General features: G+C 38.4%; 1 protein-coding gene across 2 annotated transcripts in view; it reads right to left on the bottom strand.

Moving 5' to 3' along the window:
• NEB (nebulin) overlaps positions 1-16731 on the bottom strand; it is a 234272-nt gene that overhangs the window by 139835 nt on the left and 77706 nt on the right. For both annotated transcript variants that reach the window (XM_027775357.1, XM_006157632.1), the window contains exons 46-58: positions 15267-15374; positions 13482-13793; positions 13159-13365; positions 12544-12648; positions 11451-11558; positions 9355-9666; positions 8977-9180; positions 5539-5643; positions 3027-3134; positions 2374-2685; positions 796-999; positions 413-517; positions 219-326 (exon numbers count right to left, since the gene is read on the bottom strand). In XM_027775357.1, coding sequence (XP_027631158.1) covers positions 219-326; positions 413-517; positions 796-999; positions 2374-2685; positions 3027-3134; positions 5539-5643; positions 8977-9180; positions 9355-9666; positions 11451-11558; positions 12544-12648; positions 13159-13365; positions 13482-13793; positions 15267-15374 — 2298 coding nt within the window. The remainder of the gene's footprint in view (positions 1-218; positions 327-412; positions 518-795; positions 1000-2373; positions 2686-3026; positions 3135-5538; positions 5644-8976; positions 9181-9354; positions 9667-11450; positions 11559-12543; positions 12649-13158; positions 13366-13481; positions 13794-15266; positions 15375-16731) is intronic.

Here is a 16731-nt window from a genome sequence, read left to right as displayed (position 1 = left end):
GAAATGGACATGTTCTGAAATGCTTTTTGCTATAGACCCAATAGCTAGAATTTAGCCTTTGTATTGAGAATTTCATTACCATTATTTTAAAGTACTGTGAAAAAAACTATTAGGAACAGCTTTAACCTCATAGCTTACGTGTTCTCCTATAAATAGGTCCAGGAGAGAGAAAGAAATCGTTGAGCTAAAGCTAAGCCATGCTTTTCAGGTGCACTTACTTCACTGGCGATATCTCTGGAGGCCTTGGCCGCCTTGATGGGAATGGCATCCAGTCGCATATCATAGCCTTTCTTCCTGGCTTCTTCTAAGCCAAGTTTATATAATTTCTGAAACAGACACAAGTCACTATAAGTTTGAGTTATTAGCTTGAGTGTAAGGAAAACATATCATGCAACGTGAATGTATTGCTTACCTCACTGTAGTTTATTTTGTTTTGTTTAGCTAGTAGAACTTCAGGGGTGTCTGGCATAATATGGACAGTAGTTTTATCTTTATCCCAAGCTTCTGTATAGAGGCGCTAAAACAGACAGAAAGACATGAGAAGTACTGTCCGGTACGAATGGACACACATGGATATTCTGATTCTCAGCAAGAAAAAAAGAGTTCTGCTCTGAGTTGGTATTTGTGACACATTTGGGTCTACATATTTTATATCAGTAAGAAGCCTGACATGTAATTTAAAACCACTTTAATGCTAAGCAAAAAAATAGAACGTGGATTTTCTTTTATAGAAATAAATTTCAGTATTTCCATAGATTAAAAACTACTAAACCCTCCTTCAAATAAAAGACTTACATGGTTCATGGTAATAGCATTGTTTTTTGCCAAAACCATTGGCATAGAGTCCATAAGGAGGGAAAACTTTAATTTATCGGGGTGCTGACGGTAAACATGGTCACTCAAAATCTGGGTAGCTCTTTTGTTCTTCTCATCCTCGAGAGAACCACTAGTTATCCAGCCGATGCCTTTCAGCCACTGAAGATCAGCCTTGTACAAATTCTGAAATTGCAAGTGACAAATCATTAAATGTAAGCAAGTGCCCCTAAAGTAATAACAGCTTATATTATCTTTCAATTATACTGTGTCATCAGAAAAGTCATGACGCATTTTTGCACAGAAACACATAGAAAAATACATCATGACTTCTCCAACAACTCAGTATATGTGTGTACCTATATGTTTATTATTATTCATTTTATTCATGATAGAAAACACTTGCATGTGTATGAGAGAGAGCCATAGAGAAGCAGAGTCAAGAGAAGCACCCTCGATAGCATTTGGTCACTCAGCAATCCCCTTTCCATGACTCTCCAGCTCATTGGAATCTTGGGGATACATGCACCTGCTTTGCCTATTTTTAAGCCAATCCAGGGATCCAAACTTGCCATCAGCACTGCAGGTGCTGTATACATATATACACGAGTGTATATGTGTATGTGTGTGTGTGTGTGTGTGTGTATTATTTTTAGAGGTTTTGCCTTAGAGCGCATGCACTTGCTGGAGAGAGAGGGAGAGACAGAGACAGTGAGAAGGAAAGTGAAAAATTGTCCCCCTCGGGGGGGAGGGGGTGGGTTGGCCATGCCAGAATCCTTTCCCCTGGGATTTTGGGCACACATGCACATATGCTCAGTGTGATTCTCAAGCTACCAGGTCTGGGTTTCAAACCGTGGTTGGCCATGCGGGAGCCCAGCAGTTTAACTGTTATGCCATCTGCTGGCCCTGTGTGTGTATATTTTTAAAGACAGTTTCTTGCTATGTTGTGATCCTCCTGCTTTAGCCTCCCAGTTGGGACCACAGAAACCCGCCAGCATATCCAGCTCTCATACAGTGTCCCTCTATGTTGCCTACGCTGGCTGTGAGCTCATGATTCCTCCTGATTTGCTGAAATTACAGGCACATACCACTGTGCCTGGCCTTTACGTTGGACTAGAAATTGAATTCAAACCTCTCATGTGGTCCCAACCTGTAGAGCATAGCGTCTCAGCAGCATATGCCACTGTGCCTATAACCTACGATATTTACTTTAATGCTTAAATTCTTGGAATATTTTTAAATTTTGGTATGAATTATAAATCAACAAAATATTTTGATTAGAAGTATATTAAAAACAATATTCTAAACAGAAGCATGTAGTTAACAAGTCAAGTCTTTGATTGCATAGGTCAAAAATCTAGATGCTTCTACCGAAGCAATGGGGGCTTTGCTGGGGTTTCTTTGTGATGTAATGCTGTCTCAGATGTCTGAGTGATTGGATGGAGTTTGGGCATTAGTCCAGAAAGTAGAACTCACTTACACTTGGCTCCTCTCACTTTAGGGGAACTTTAATAGGAAAGCAGACAAGGACTTTTGGCCAAAGGGAAGCCTTAGACTCACATCACTCTGGAGGTCGTAGGCCTGGCGGGCATGGATCACGTCGTTCTGGTCGGGCAGGCAGGTCCACTGGTGCAGGTAGTTCTTGTAGTCCACATCACTCACTAAGGTCTGGCACTTCTTGGCCAGCACCACCCCCAGCATGTCCACCGGGCTGCTGAACTTGGTCTTCCACTTCTCAAAGTCCTTCTTGTACTCCCTGTCACTCTGGATCTTGGCCACGTGCATGGACCACATCATCTTGGGGTCGTCCTTAATGTTCCGGGCCCCGATGTGGTGGCCCAGCTGCTTGCGGTAACCATCTTTATACTTGTACTAAAGGGAAAAAAAATTTATGTCAGTCCTTTCAAAATTTACTCATGTTGCCATCTCTATGGCAAATTAAAAAACACATTCACTCTAAATATTTTGGTAAGCTTAGACAGCCACAGGTTTCAGTTTTTTGATAAGAGAGACTAAAGGTTAAATTCAGCTACCAGTTCCAGACATAATAAATGCATCCTTGATCTTATCCCCTCCCACACTCATAGCTGGGGTCATTTCACTGTCTTAATTTGTTACCCTTAGAAGAGTCTGTTCAGTTTCAAATTAAACTGAGGCTGCTTTGAAGTGATAAATTACAATCAAATTCATATCAACAGGGGATAAAGTCTTACTTCACTGGCAATTTCCCGGGATGCTTTGGCTGCTTTGATTGGTATGGCATCAACAGGAAGGTCGTAACCTTTTTTCTTCAGCTCTTCGTAACCCATTCGGTAGAGTTTCTGTTAAGAGACACAAGATTGCTTTGGGAAAACTGTTCTCCATAAACAACTACAGCATAATGAATATAGTGTGCTAAATATTTCAAGAGTTCATGAGAGGAATATATGTATTCTAGAATATCCCAATGTAATTGGAAATTATGCCCATTGATGCTAGGGATCCTGTTTAAAATTTTAAAGCTGTTTGAATATCTAGACTAGCAAAATTAAATGTCACCTCTTTTCCAGTTCTTATAAGAATGAGGCAGAGGTAAATTGATAGAGAAATGAAATGAAATATCATTTAGGTGCTACTTTCTAATTAACGTCGAGTGTTTCCTTAGAAGTTTTGTTGGAAAGATGCATTGCCTTTCCACCTAACTATTCTGGTGGGGAAAAAAAAATCATGCCTAAGGGGTTACGCCTTCCATGCAGCTGATGAATTAGAAAATAGCATCCCTTTTACAGTATAGGGTCACCCAAAGCAGAATCTACATCTCTGGGTAAAATACAGGGTCCTGGGGCCAGCAGGTGGCATGGTGGTTAGGAGTGCTAGACTCCTGCATGGCTGACTGTGGTTCAAGTCCTGGACCTGGTGACTTGCTTTCTCACTTTCTTTCTTTCTCTCTCTCTCTCACTCTGTCCCTCTCTGGTCAAACTAAAACAAATGAATAAATAAAGTTAAATAATAAAATAATTCTTTAAAAAATGCAGGGTCCTTTATAATTTTTTAAATATGAGATTATTTTGGGGCCAGAAGGTGGCATTGTGGTTAAGGTGCTGAATTCCCACATGGTTGACCACAGTTTGAGCCCTAGATCTAATGACTTAAAAATTATGCTGGATGTGTGCACATGTGCCTAGAATCCCGAGAAAAGACTCGAAGAGGGGACTGCAGCATGGCCATCCCCTGGGGTGTGATTTCAGTCTTTCTCTGTCGCTCTTCAGTGAGTGCACATGCCCTACGGCAAAAACTTAAAAATAAAATTTAGATTCTTTGAAGAAAGTTTAAATATTAAACTTAAAGAGCTTAAGTGAAATAATTTGTGTCTTCATGACATAATTGGATAACAGAATATGATTTAAGTGAACTTTTCTCCAAAAATTAGACTTTTTTTTTTTGAGAGGTTTTTGCTATAGGGCGCATGTGCTCGCCAGACAGACAGAAAGAGACAGAGAGACAGAAAATGAGAAATCACCCCTCCAGGGGGGATGGCCACATCACAATTCCTTCTTCTCCATTCTCCTCTTGGGATCTTGGGCACGCATGCACACGCGCCCGGCTTGAGTTTTAAGCCACCGGGTCTGGGATGCAAACCGCGGTCGACTACGTGGGAGTCCAGAGACATAGCCATTATGCTAACTGCTGGTCCCAAAAAATTAGACTCTTTAAAACACCTATGATCTTGGACTTATACCTATATTTTAAATCTTTTTTATTCTTCCTTTTATTTTGCATTTTAATCCTAGGTTTATTTAACATAATTCTTTCACTCTATAGAAAGTACAAACAAAATGTTATCTAGAATGCTACAAAGTGGCAAAACTCAAAAAAATTTCATAATATTGACTGCACTGGTCAAAAAAAAAAGCAAGGGACATGTTGTCAAAATAAGATGCAATGTTTAAGTTATTCAATTAGAGTTTAGAATTTATTTTTATAATATTTCATCTTTAAGTTTATAGATTTGTAGGTTTTAGAAGATTACGCTATGATGACAATAAAAATGAAAATGAAATTCTCTGGCATGAGTTTTGTCGGTCCACAGATTCATGATTTCATTGAGAATCTGCCATGTGTCGGGCACAATGTTAGCTAAGCACTGAAGATCCAGCAAGAATGGTCTCTGCTGGAAAGGAGCATCTGCTCACATAGGGGAGTGAAATAACCATTACATTATGATAATATGTATGATAATGGAATGCAAAGAACAGGGAATACAGAAAACCCCTTCTCCCATTCTGCCTGAAATAGGGAGTACCAACATTTTGATGTTCAGTCTAAAAACTAGTGAATGAGGAATCTCTCAGTCACTTGTTTATCTTTTGAATTTAATTTAATTTTAGAGTTTTTTTTTTTTCCTTAGGGTACATACTCTCACTGGAGAGAGGGACAGAGAGAAAATGAGAAATCATCCCCCCGGGGTATGACACAATCCCTTCTCCTCCATTCTCCTCCTGGGATCTTGGGCACACGCACATACATGTACCTGGAGTGATTTTCAAGCTACTGGATCTGGGACTCAAACCATAAGTGGCCATGTGGGAGTCTAACGATGTAACCACTACGCTATCTGATGGCCCACCCATGTAGTTTATTGTTTAAAATGATTCAGGGATTTAAAAACAAATCCACACAAATTCACTGACTTAAAAGCAATGAAAATGAACTTTCTGAAAACACATACTAGATTTGGAAACTTACATCACTTGTGTTGATTAAGTTTGCTTTAGCCAGAATAATGTCAGGTGTATCAGGCATGATGTGGATTTGAGTCTTGTCCTTGTCCCAAGCTTCTCTATAAAGTCTCTAAAAAGAAAAATAAGAACTTTTCAATGGTGATGTAAGATTAGTGAATGACATAGTTGGCTTCAAACAGAATTACTAAATTCATCTGAATTAAACATCATAATGGATAATAAAAGCAGAAAACATAAGCAAAAAATAGCTGCATTATTTCTTGACTTATTTAGGACATGACTGCTTTTCCAAATATAGATTATGGATCATCTTTTCAAAGTTTGAGATAACCATACCTATGAGGAATCAACACAGTTAATTAGAATCTTTGTCATTATTACCAGATGGAAGAGAGCTCTCTATCTTTTGGGTTATAAAAGTCCCCCTCAGTGTTAATTGGGAAGCCCTCATCTACTCAAGAGATAACTTATTCTAAATAAGCCTACAAATTGAGAAGTCTCATTTTCTATGCAGTTTATTATTTATAGTTATACCTCATAATTATTTTGGAGAATTAGAATTGTGAAAAGGATTTTGGTTGGTCATTTACCAGGATCTCTTGGATGTGTGTCCAAGCCATCCTTACATCTGTCTTCAACAGAAGATAAAAAGACCTAGACAAAAATCTCATTGATTTACTAAAACTAGGAGTAGTAAGTTTGATGAAAAACAGGATGTTTCCATAGTATCAGAAAGCCTCCCTACAAGATGTCTATCTATTACAAAGGATCAAATCATAATGTGACAGTGTAGGAACCTGGCAACCACTTGAGCCATATGAACAAAGTTAACATGATCATCATGTACTGAGTGGATATCGAGTGTCTCCTGACATGCTGGATGGCAGAAGACACAACTGGTGATGCCCTGCTGTTGTAAGACATACACCTGATAACACATAAATCTGAATCTCATCATGAGGACCCATGAGAAAGCCCAAACAGAAAGAGATTCTGCAAAACAACTGACCCACTCACAAATGTCAAGAAGACACGTGGAAGACAAAGAAATGAGAATCAGTCCAGTGTAAAGGAGAGCCAAGGCAGTGTGTTATCTTGGATTGATCCTGGACCAGAGCTGCTTTTTTTCTTCTAAAGGGCCTAAGTTGAATAAATTCTGTAGATTATTACTGTGTCAACATCAATTTCATGATTTTGATCACTGCATGGTGGTTATGTAAGAGACTGTTCCTATTTTCAGAAAATACACACTGAAATATTTAGGGGCGGAGTATCATCACAGAGCAACTTATTTTCTCATATAAAGATATAGAAGATATAGCTACGCAAAGATTCAGATATAAGGAAGAGAAAGAGGATGAGAGATAAAGAAAACAAATATGATCAGTGTTAACATTTGGGGAATCTGAAGGAAGATACACATATACATTTATGTATACAGTGTGATTATGTGAACTACTGGTACTATTTTTCCACTTTTCTAGATGATTTCAATGGAACACTTTTTAGTCTAATTGATTCCTTGGGCTTGTCAATTTCCCTTCACGGTGCACAGCATAAGTGTGGAGCTGGTGCTTTGCTCCTTCCTGATTATTTTTACTGAAGTCGATGGAACCCAAAGAAGCTGATTAGGACCATCAGGACCAACAGAGGCAGGTTTGTCAACGTCTATATGCAGTTATCTAGCTCTGCACCAACCTTCCTGTTAAGTAACACCATAGTTTCTCGACCTCACAGCTATGGATTTTGTATACTGGATGCTCTCTGGTGCTGGGGCTGTCCTGTGCAATGTGGGATGTTCAGTAGCAGCCCTGGCTTCTATCCACTAGGTGCCAGTAGCATGCCACTTTCAACCTGGGAAAACGGAATCTGTTTCTAGGTGCTGCCAAATGTCTCTGTGGGGCAAAATTGTCCCTGGTTAAGAACCACTAAACTAGATCATTTCTTCAATGGCATGTGCCACTTTCATCCCAGAGAACACAGAGAAAAATGCTAATATTGTTTATCAGAATATGTATTCAAAAGGAGAGACAGAGAGCTCAAAAACCAAGTTGGCCCAGGTTCTGCCTGCCTAGCCTTAGGCCAAAGAGGACCAGTATCTCAGCATTCCTATTACTAGGACACACTGTTGGGAGAATTGATTGACCTAAAGTCCTGGGACATTTATATTGATAAACTTTAGGACCCAGGGTTTCTTCTTAGGTCATGATGGTAGTTTAGTTCACCTTTTGAACAGCCTTGTTCAAAGAGAGAAAAGAAACTCAGATTTCAAGAAATGGGAAAATACTTCGCATAATTTTGTTGCTATGCTAATCAGCCTTTTGGATTCAAACTAACATCATAAAAATAAAAAGTGAAGAAGCAATGCTTGAACATTCATAATATCAATATTGACCATCAATTTTGGAAAAATTCTCTATACAAAATATAAATATATAGCATACCATATATAGTATATATCTTTAGGTCCTCCTAAGACCCAGATGGATATTATTATATATCCATTTAAACTTTCTTAAAGCTACAGAATCTCTGTGCATATAATTCAACTTTGTCATATTCAGGGTTAAGTTTTTAGGTGAGTGACAGTGAGTAGTTTTCTCCTTTGTGTAGAATTACACCAGTCTGCTCGCTTTTATTTATTTAATTCATTAAATTACATCGAGCACCTACTACGTGCCAGACACTGATGTCAGTGCTAGAGGAGAAAATAAACTGAAGATGGGGTATATACTTATTTTCTGTGACATAGAATTATCCATTTATCTTGAATAAACTATACCAAATATGTTATAATCGCTTTGCAAAAAATGTGCATTTTATAAAGTTTGAACTGTGCCTGTGTAAGGTACTCAGAAATTTGCCCCCTATCCCATCAGAAAAATCTGAGTCTTTAACGCACTGAAGTATCAAAGAGAAAAAATTACATTCAATAGTTTCCTCAGTATATTTTGGTTAACTAAAAAAGCTTTGTATAACAAAAATTGACATCGACCCGTTTTTATTTATTTTTATTTAGGTTCTTGCCATTTATTTAGGTTCATGCTCACTGGAGAGAGACGGAGAGAAGAAAAGTGAGAAACCACCCCCCCTAGGGAGAATGGCCACACCACAATCCCTTCTCCTCCATCCCTCCAGGGACTTTGGGCACACATGCACATGTACCCAGCAAGATTTTCAAGCCACCAGGTCTAGTGAACAGTGGTCGGCCATGTGGGAATCCAGCACTTTAACCATCATGCCATTTGCTGGCCCCAGACATTAATCCATTTTGACATAATTTAGTATAGGGTCAATGATAATTCAAATAAAGCAACCCAATATAAAACATTAGTTTGTGTTGTGTGACGCAATGTTTTGCTGTTCTACTCAGATGCTATTGAGGAATTACCAGGTAGCAGGCGCTATAATCTATTTCATTTATTTCCAAAGAGTTACTCACATCACTCCTATTCTTGGCATTTGTCTTTGCCAGAACTATATCCATGGCATCAGGAATGCTAGTGAACTTGTTTCTATCTGGAGGCTGACGGTATTTCTTCTCACTGATGATTTCTGAAGCTCGCTTGTTCTTTTCCGCCTCCAAAGAACCCAGGGGACTCCATCCTATGCCTTTCAGCCACTCAAGATCAGATTTATATATATTCTGTGAAAAGACAACACAAGCCATTGAAATCCCATTCTCACCCTCGACCCTTGACTAAGAGATGCATTTTGATTTTTAATAATAATTCTTCACTCTAGTTTCTGCTTCTCTATGATATGATGGCTGTTCATGTGAAATATGAAGTAACAACTATTGAATTTAATAGAAACTTACCTCACTTTGTAGTTCATAAACTTTTTTAGCTTGAATAACATCATTCTGATCAGGCAGGCATGTCCACTGATGTAAGTAGTTCTTGTAATCCACATCACTAACCAAGGCCTGACATTTCTTGGCCAGCACCACTCCCAACATGTCCACTGGGCTGGTATACTTGGTTTTCCACTTCTCAAAGTCCTTCTTGTATTCTCTTTCGCTCTGCATTTTGGCTACATTCATGGACAACACAAGCTTTGGGTCATCTTGCAAACTCCGGAATCCAATATGGTGGCCAAGTTGCTTTCGGTAGCCTTGTTTGTATTTAAACTGAAATCAGAGGGTACATGGTTATGTTATTAACATAAAGAAAGGCCAAATTAGGCTTAAGAGAAGGCATGTCTATGTTAACTTAGTAAATAATGTTTAGTTACTTAATCAAGTGGAGGCTTTCAAAAACACCTAATGTAGTTGAGTAACAAGAGAGGTCATAATGAGACCTTAATTCCAACTAAAAGCAGACATGCATGCTTCAGGATAATATTTAATAAAGCTCTTGTTTGTGGGATTGATGTCCATACTGGGGCAAATATAGGCTGAGTGGCTGAGAAATTAGAAAAATAATTGACTTAGAGGAAAGAACTAGTCATGTATATGAATTTATAAAATAGCCAGATTTTTAGTGGTTTGCCACATGGCCATGTCATATTACTGTCCTGTTAGAGGTCCATGACTTTCATACACAGGCTGCTTAAAACAGCTAAATATGTTAGATTAGAAAAAAACCTCTACAAGTGCTCAGGAGTCAAAATGAACTACATAAACTGAAGAGAGTACAAATGATATCCAAGCAGAAAACATTTACTTAGTGCCACATGATAATAGCAATAGTGATACCCACTGTAACAATAGCACTACTTGATGTTAGGCATCGAGCGCGTACTACACCTCACTGAGGTAGGTTCTACTCTCTTACAACACCTGGCTTCATGGTTATGTGTATACACACACTCGGGGCTTTGAGTTAACCATGGGCAATTTGACAAAACTATTATGGAAAACATAACATAAATGTCCATAGATTCCAGACAGGGCATAGAAAAAGGTTTGCCATCAGCTCATTGACAATGGCCTGATATCCTATAGAAAGAAACACTACATTCTGAAGTACTTTATTTTGAGAGGGACTTTGAAAAGATAAGATAAATCACAAATAGGATAATCAGAAAATCTGAGAGCTTATGAAACCAAGTTGAAAGGAAAACAAGGCAGACACTTGAAATGTTTGAAGAGATATCAAATGCAAGAAGAAATAAGCTACTTTGTGATGTTCTAGAATAGAAGTCTAGAGCTGATCAGTAAACTAGGTAGAAACAGGAAAGTATATGACAGTTGGAGATGATCCCATGAGGAAAATACCTACCTGAAAAAAAAAACAAAATTTTTATTTGTGAGTATCCATACACTACTGGAGATGTTGAGTGGGAAGCTGGGTTACATAACCTTTATGTTACCTTCTAATGCTAAAGTCTAGGGTTCTAATTTATTAAATTAAATACTCATAGGCCAGGTAGATGGTGTGGTGGTTAAGGTGCTGGACTTCTACATGGTCAACTGTGGTTCAAGTCTCAGATCTGGTGGTTTGCTTTCTCACTTTCCCTCTCTCTTTGTCTCTCTTTCTGGTAAAATTTAAAAAAAAAATAAATAAGTACAATTAAATAATTCTAAATAAAAATTAAGTACTCATAAAAATAGCCCTAATTTTCTGAAATTTTATTGATATAAGAACTGTTTGAAATGGAAAGAAGATATAATGTCTATAATGGTGAGAAAGTTCATTTATAGTTAATGCAATTTTAGATTAAGACTTTAAAATATTCTAACTAATGGATTCATGTGAAAAAAATAAAATACTATTATATCTTCTGTTGGTAATAAATTATTGATGCTATTTTTTAAATTCCCAAATGATCTTGGGCGCATAACTTTAACTGAACTTACTTTCTAGGAAACATACTAACATCCTTATTGCCTTAGGTTCATCACTACATCAATTAGTTTGTTATTGTCGTTGCCAAAGGGTGCATGTGCTCACCAGAGGACGTTAAACTTACATCACTAGCAATGTCTCTGGAAGCTTTGGCCAGCTGTACGGAAATTGCATCAAGTGGGAGATCATAGCCTTTCTTCAAAGCTTCTTCCCATCCAAGTTTATAGAGTTTCTGAAAATTGAAGAAATTCTTCAGCATTATTCTGTGTCCATTAAATATCCCAAGAGATTTTAAACCAACATTTACACAGAAAATAGATATCAGATTCTAACATTTTTTACCCTATCTTTAAAAATATTGACAAAACCAAAATAGGCTGTTTATAGTAGGGAAGAAAATGCACTGACTTAATATCACACACAACTTTTTTTTTTTCTTTCTTTCTTTCTGGCTCTGAGACTCCCTAGTGGTGTATTTAAGTATGTCTTCTGCTGTTCACAAGCAATCCGGACAAATCAGGTATATGAGGTATCTTTCTCACTGGTGTTAAGATATTAAAATAACTGATACCAAGAAGAAAATCAGGTCACAAAATTTTAGTTATTTAAGTGGTAAAAGTAATATAAGATATAAATTTTTTACAAGTTACAATAAATGATTTAAACTCTCTGAACCAAATTCATTGAATGGATATACCCAGGTTAAAACTGGGTAGTAATAAAAATAGGGATCAGCCATCCAGTACTTTCTATGGGCCAGACATTGACTGTGCTGAGAACCTGGTATAGAATTTCTCAAATGGTCGTCACAGGAAGCCAGTAACATAGGCACTTGTATGGTCCTGATTTTAGGAATGAGGAAATGGAGTTTAGAAAGATAGGCTGTTTGCTCAATATCATACAACTCATAAATGGCAAATCTAAAACTCATACCAGTTCTGCTTGATGCAACCTTTTCTATCAATAGTTATTTATTGATTTCCTACTTTGTACCAAGCACAATGAGCACAGATAAGTAAAACATAGTACCTGCCTCCACGGAGCATGCTGAAGCCCTTACTTTTAACTACAGCATTTTCAACATCCCTAGGCTAAATAGTTTGCGTCATTGGCTTTCATTACTTCAGCACTGACGTCACTTATTTACTATTTCAGCATTTCATAAACCTACTTAAGTTTCAAGACAAAACTTAAAAGCACTCATCATGTACCATTACCTGACTATATAGTGTTTTATTCTGCTTGGCTTGTATAATTTCTGGTGTGTCGGGCATCACATGAATCTTGGTCTTATCTTTATTCCAATCAACAGTATATAAATGCTGGGAAGAGATAAGAAAAGACTCTTGAAATTTGAATAATAAGAACAAATAAGAATGTGTGTGTGTGTCTGTGTGTGTAACAAAATACTTAAATGCAGTAAATGTGAAATAGTAAACAAAGTAGCATATTACTGAGAAAAGACGCTAAAAATCCACTCCAATTTCAAACAATAATTTTAAAAATATTTTACATCTTCTAGAATGGATTGAAAGTACTTAAGATATAGTGATCAACAATATAAATAATGTCTAATCAGTTAGAAAAGGAAGAAATAAGAATTGGGCTGGGGGCCTGTCAGTGGCATGGTGGTTAAGGTGCCTAATCCCACATGGCCAACTGCCCAGTTCTAGTCTGGACCTGGTAACTCAAGAAACATGCCAGGAAAGAGTATATGCATGCCCCAAATCCCAATATGGAGAAGAAGGGATATTAAATTTCCCGAAGGAGGTTTAGAGCCTGCCTGCTCGCCTTTCCTCCCCTGGGAGTGGAGTGTCGGGGAACTAGTCTACCTTATTCATGGTGTGTGCATTCTGCTTAGCAAGCACCATGTCCATGGAATCAGTCAGCTTCTTAAACTGGAAGTTACTAGGGTGCTGGCGATATTTCTGATCACTGGCATATTCAGTTGCTTTCTTGGCCTTCTCCACTTCTAGAGAACCAGCTGGACTCCAACCAAGCCCTTTGTACCATTCATTGTAGTCCTGCTTATATTCATTCTATAAAGACAAGGGAGGCAAATTCGTCTTGACCATGTCAATTTAGACACAAACGGATGGCACGTAAGATTGCGATTTCCCTTCCCAACCACCACCCAGAGAGAAGAGGGCCTTACATTACTCTGGATGTGCCCCATATTCCTGGTCAGCTCAATATTCATTGCATCTGGAAGGAGGATGTACTTGTGAATCAGGCGCTTGTAGTTAGTGTTGGTGATGTTGGCTTGAGCATCCTTGGCAGCCGTGACACTGAGCATGTCTTTAGGGGTGTGGTAGCTGGTCTTTGTCTTCTCATAGTTTTTCTTGTACTCCCGATCAGATTGCATTTTAGCCACTTGCATGGAGTGGACTAATTTGGGATCATCCTCAAGACTGCGGAAACCAACCATTTTCCCCTTCTCCTTTTCATAATTGTACTTGTACTTATACTGTAACAAAAAAAAAATGCACACAAAGCAATTCCTTTGACTAAAAAGCATTCTAGAGTCAATATTTTTAATTTCACGTAAAATTATCCTTGGTAGATCTCTACGGTTTGTGAAACACCTTTTTCACATTTACGTATGTAATGTTATACACACAACTATAGGAACAAAGTTCTGATTCCTGCTCCCATTTTAAAGATGAGCAAGCTGAGACCCAGAGAAGTGAGTGACCTGCTAAAGTCACTAAAAATGAGAACCCAGGTCTTGTGATGCACCACATCGACTTAAGCACATACTCTGTTTTTGGTGCTAGAGAGGTCTTTAGAAGGTAATAAGAACACAGAAAATGACAGAAAAAACCAGAACAGTCTAAGTATAAATTTAATGCTGCCTTGAGAAATCATCTAGCTAGTCATTTATTGATGAGAATAGGTTCAATATGAGGTAACAGTATAATCTTAGAGTACTTTTGTATTTGTGGAGCTTCTTTTAAGACTCTCTTAACTGATATAATGGGAAAGAAGTTTTAGTATTTATCATCCCAACTTCCATAGAGGGGAGATCTTGATACATGGAGAGGTTCTTTTTCTACCTATCTCCTTGTGGGATGGAGTGTTCAGGTTAACAGGCAGGAGCCGGAAGAGCCAGATTACTCCTGTGTAGTACAATAGAGGGAGAAGATTGGAGTTCTCAGGATGGTAGGAGGGAGTAGGACAGGCTGGATAGGTAGGGAAGGTGAACAGAGATGGAAGAGGAGGCAGAAAGTACAACTGTGGTGGCCAGGAAGTAGTGCTATGAAACGTCTCCTCTCATAAACCCATCATCACATTCTCGCAGTCACTGGATTTCTTGTGGAAACAACCAAATGGAAGAATTGAGTTTCAGGAAGGTGTTGTGTTATGCGAGTGGTGTACTGAAACATGAGCTGTCTAAGGGGAAGAAAGTCCTAATCTGAACTGCTTGCTTCTTTCTATGGTGCACACATTTCCACCGCAGGTAAGGTCAAACCACCAGTGGTATAGCAACTGATTTGCAAAATTCAAACCATGGGCACCCTAGCACACCACTACATGAGAAATCCTGTTAGAAAGTTCGATCCTAAGAAGCAGAAGGCCAGAGCAAGCCAAGACTTTCACTAAGAACACAAGGTGAAGGGTTTTAGTTTCTATAGGCCTTAGCCTTGGTGACAGATTTCAAAGTAAATTCATCTAGACCTCATGAGTTAGGGATAATCTGTGAGGGTCATGCTCTGGTTAGCATTCCCTTTTTTTTTTTTTTTTTTCCCCCAGAAAGACCAGAGAAAACACAAAAGCAAGGCTCACAAGCATTCACAAAATAGTGTAAGACTATTGTTAGTAGGCACTTCCCCCCTCCCCATATTTAAATAGCCCAGTTTTTGTTTGTTTGTTTGTTTGTTTTTCAGATTTCAGTTCCTATTATTTCAACTGATTACAAACTGCTTTCTTTTTGACTTACATCACTTGCAATATCTCTTGAAGCCTTGGCAGCTTTGATAGGAATTGCATCCGTTCTGAGATCGTAGCCTTTCTTTTTAGACTCTTCCAAAGAAAGTTTGTAGAGTTTCTGTAAAGAGAAGAAAAGGGGATAGTTCTTGTCTGAAAAGAAAAGATTTATTTTTAGAAGAGCAAACTATCACCATGGCATCCTTTTAATTTTTCAGCAGAATGCTTCACTGGTGGTTCAATGGCTGAATGTGCTCATGAATAACATAATTGTGTTTGAAAAAGAAATCTGCTACAAATTAAACATACGTTCAAGAAACCACCAGAAAAAGTCAAAGTCATTGGTCTCTATGAGGTTGTAAATATATTTTAAAGACATAAAAATCCAGGAGATTTTAATTGATTTTTTTTATAATTAAGAGATGACTACAACATGTCATATTCTTACATCAAAATAAACTTCACTGTTTTACAATAGACATTTATATACATTATTTGTTTATATAGCTTTGTGAGTTCTATTATCAAAAAAAAAAATAAAAAAGAAAAGAAAAGAAAAATACAAGTCAGATATTCCAAATCCCTGTGGAATCCAAACAAAGAAAAGGAAAAAAAACGGGTCAGATTAGAGGATTTCCTAGCATCAATGATTGGGATGAGAAAGGAAATAAAATGTGAATGAGCTCTCTCACAAATGCTGCACCTTCATCATTATGGGACTAGCCACAAATTCTTCAAATTGCTCATTTTCCCTTTCCATTTAACTCTTTCTTTAGGACCATCTCAAAATGTGGAAGAGGGAACCTCTAAGAATAAGGTTCTAGTACTTTTGCTTTTCCTTTTTCCTCTGTCCCTGTTTCCCCCAATATCCCAGTTTGACAAGAAAGCCTGCCCCTAGGACAAGGTCCATCACTCTTCAAATTCCTGACTGTTCAGCCAGCGCTCACCCACAGGCCTTCTTCAAACCTTAGCAAAGCAAGATTAGAAAGTAAAAGATTCTCTTTTGTGGATTTCTACCATTTTTTTTTGGGGGGGGGGAGATTTTCACTGTAGGGCGCGTGCGCTCGCCAGACAGACAGAGAGAGACATAGAGACAGAAAGCGAGAAATCACCCCCCAGGGGGGATAGTCACGCCGCAATCCCTTCTCCTCTCGGGATCTTGGGTACGCACGCACACGCGCCCGGCGTGAGTTTTAAGCCACCGGGTCCGGGACATGAACCGCGGTCGACTACAGGGGAGTCCAGCGACACAGCCATTACGCTAACTGCTGGTTCCCTGGATTTCTACCATTTTAAAAATTATGTTTCCACTATCATTATTTTATTTTGTTTTTGCTATAGGGCACATGCACTCACCACAGAGAGATAGGGTTGGGGTGGATAGATGAAAAATCACACCCCCGGGGGGGCAGACACTCTGAAATCCCTTCTCCTCTATTCTCCACTTGGAGAATATGCCCAGTGTGACCCAAGCTGCT

Source organism: Tupaia chinensis, unplaced genomic scaffold (assembly GCF_000334495.1).
Source record: "Tupaia chinensis unplaced genomic scaffold, TupChi_1.0 Scaffold000549_1, whole genome shotgun sequence".
Taxonomy (NCBI): domain Eukaryota; kingdom Metazoa; phylum Chordata; class Mammalia; order Scandentia; family Tupaiidae; genus Tupaia; species Tupaia belangeri.
The sequence above is the reverse complement of the archived record's forward strand: the minus strand, read 5'-3'. Positions and strand labels throughout refer to the sequence as shown.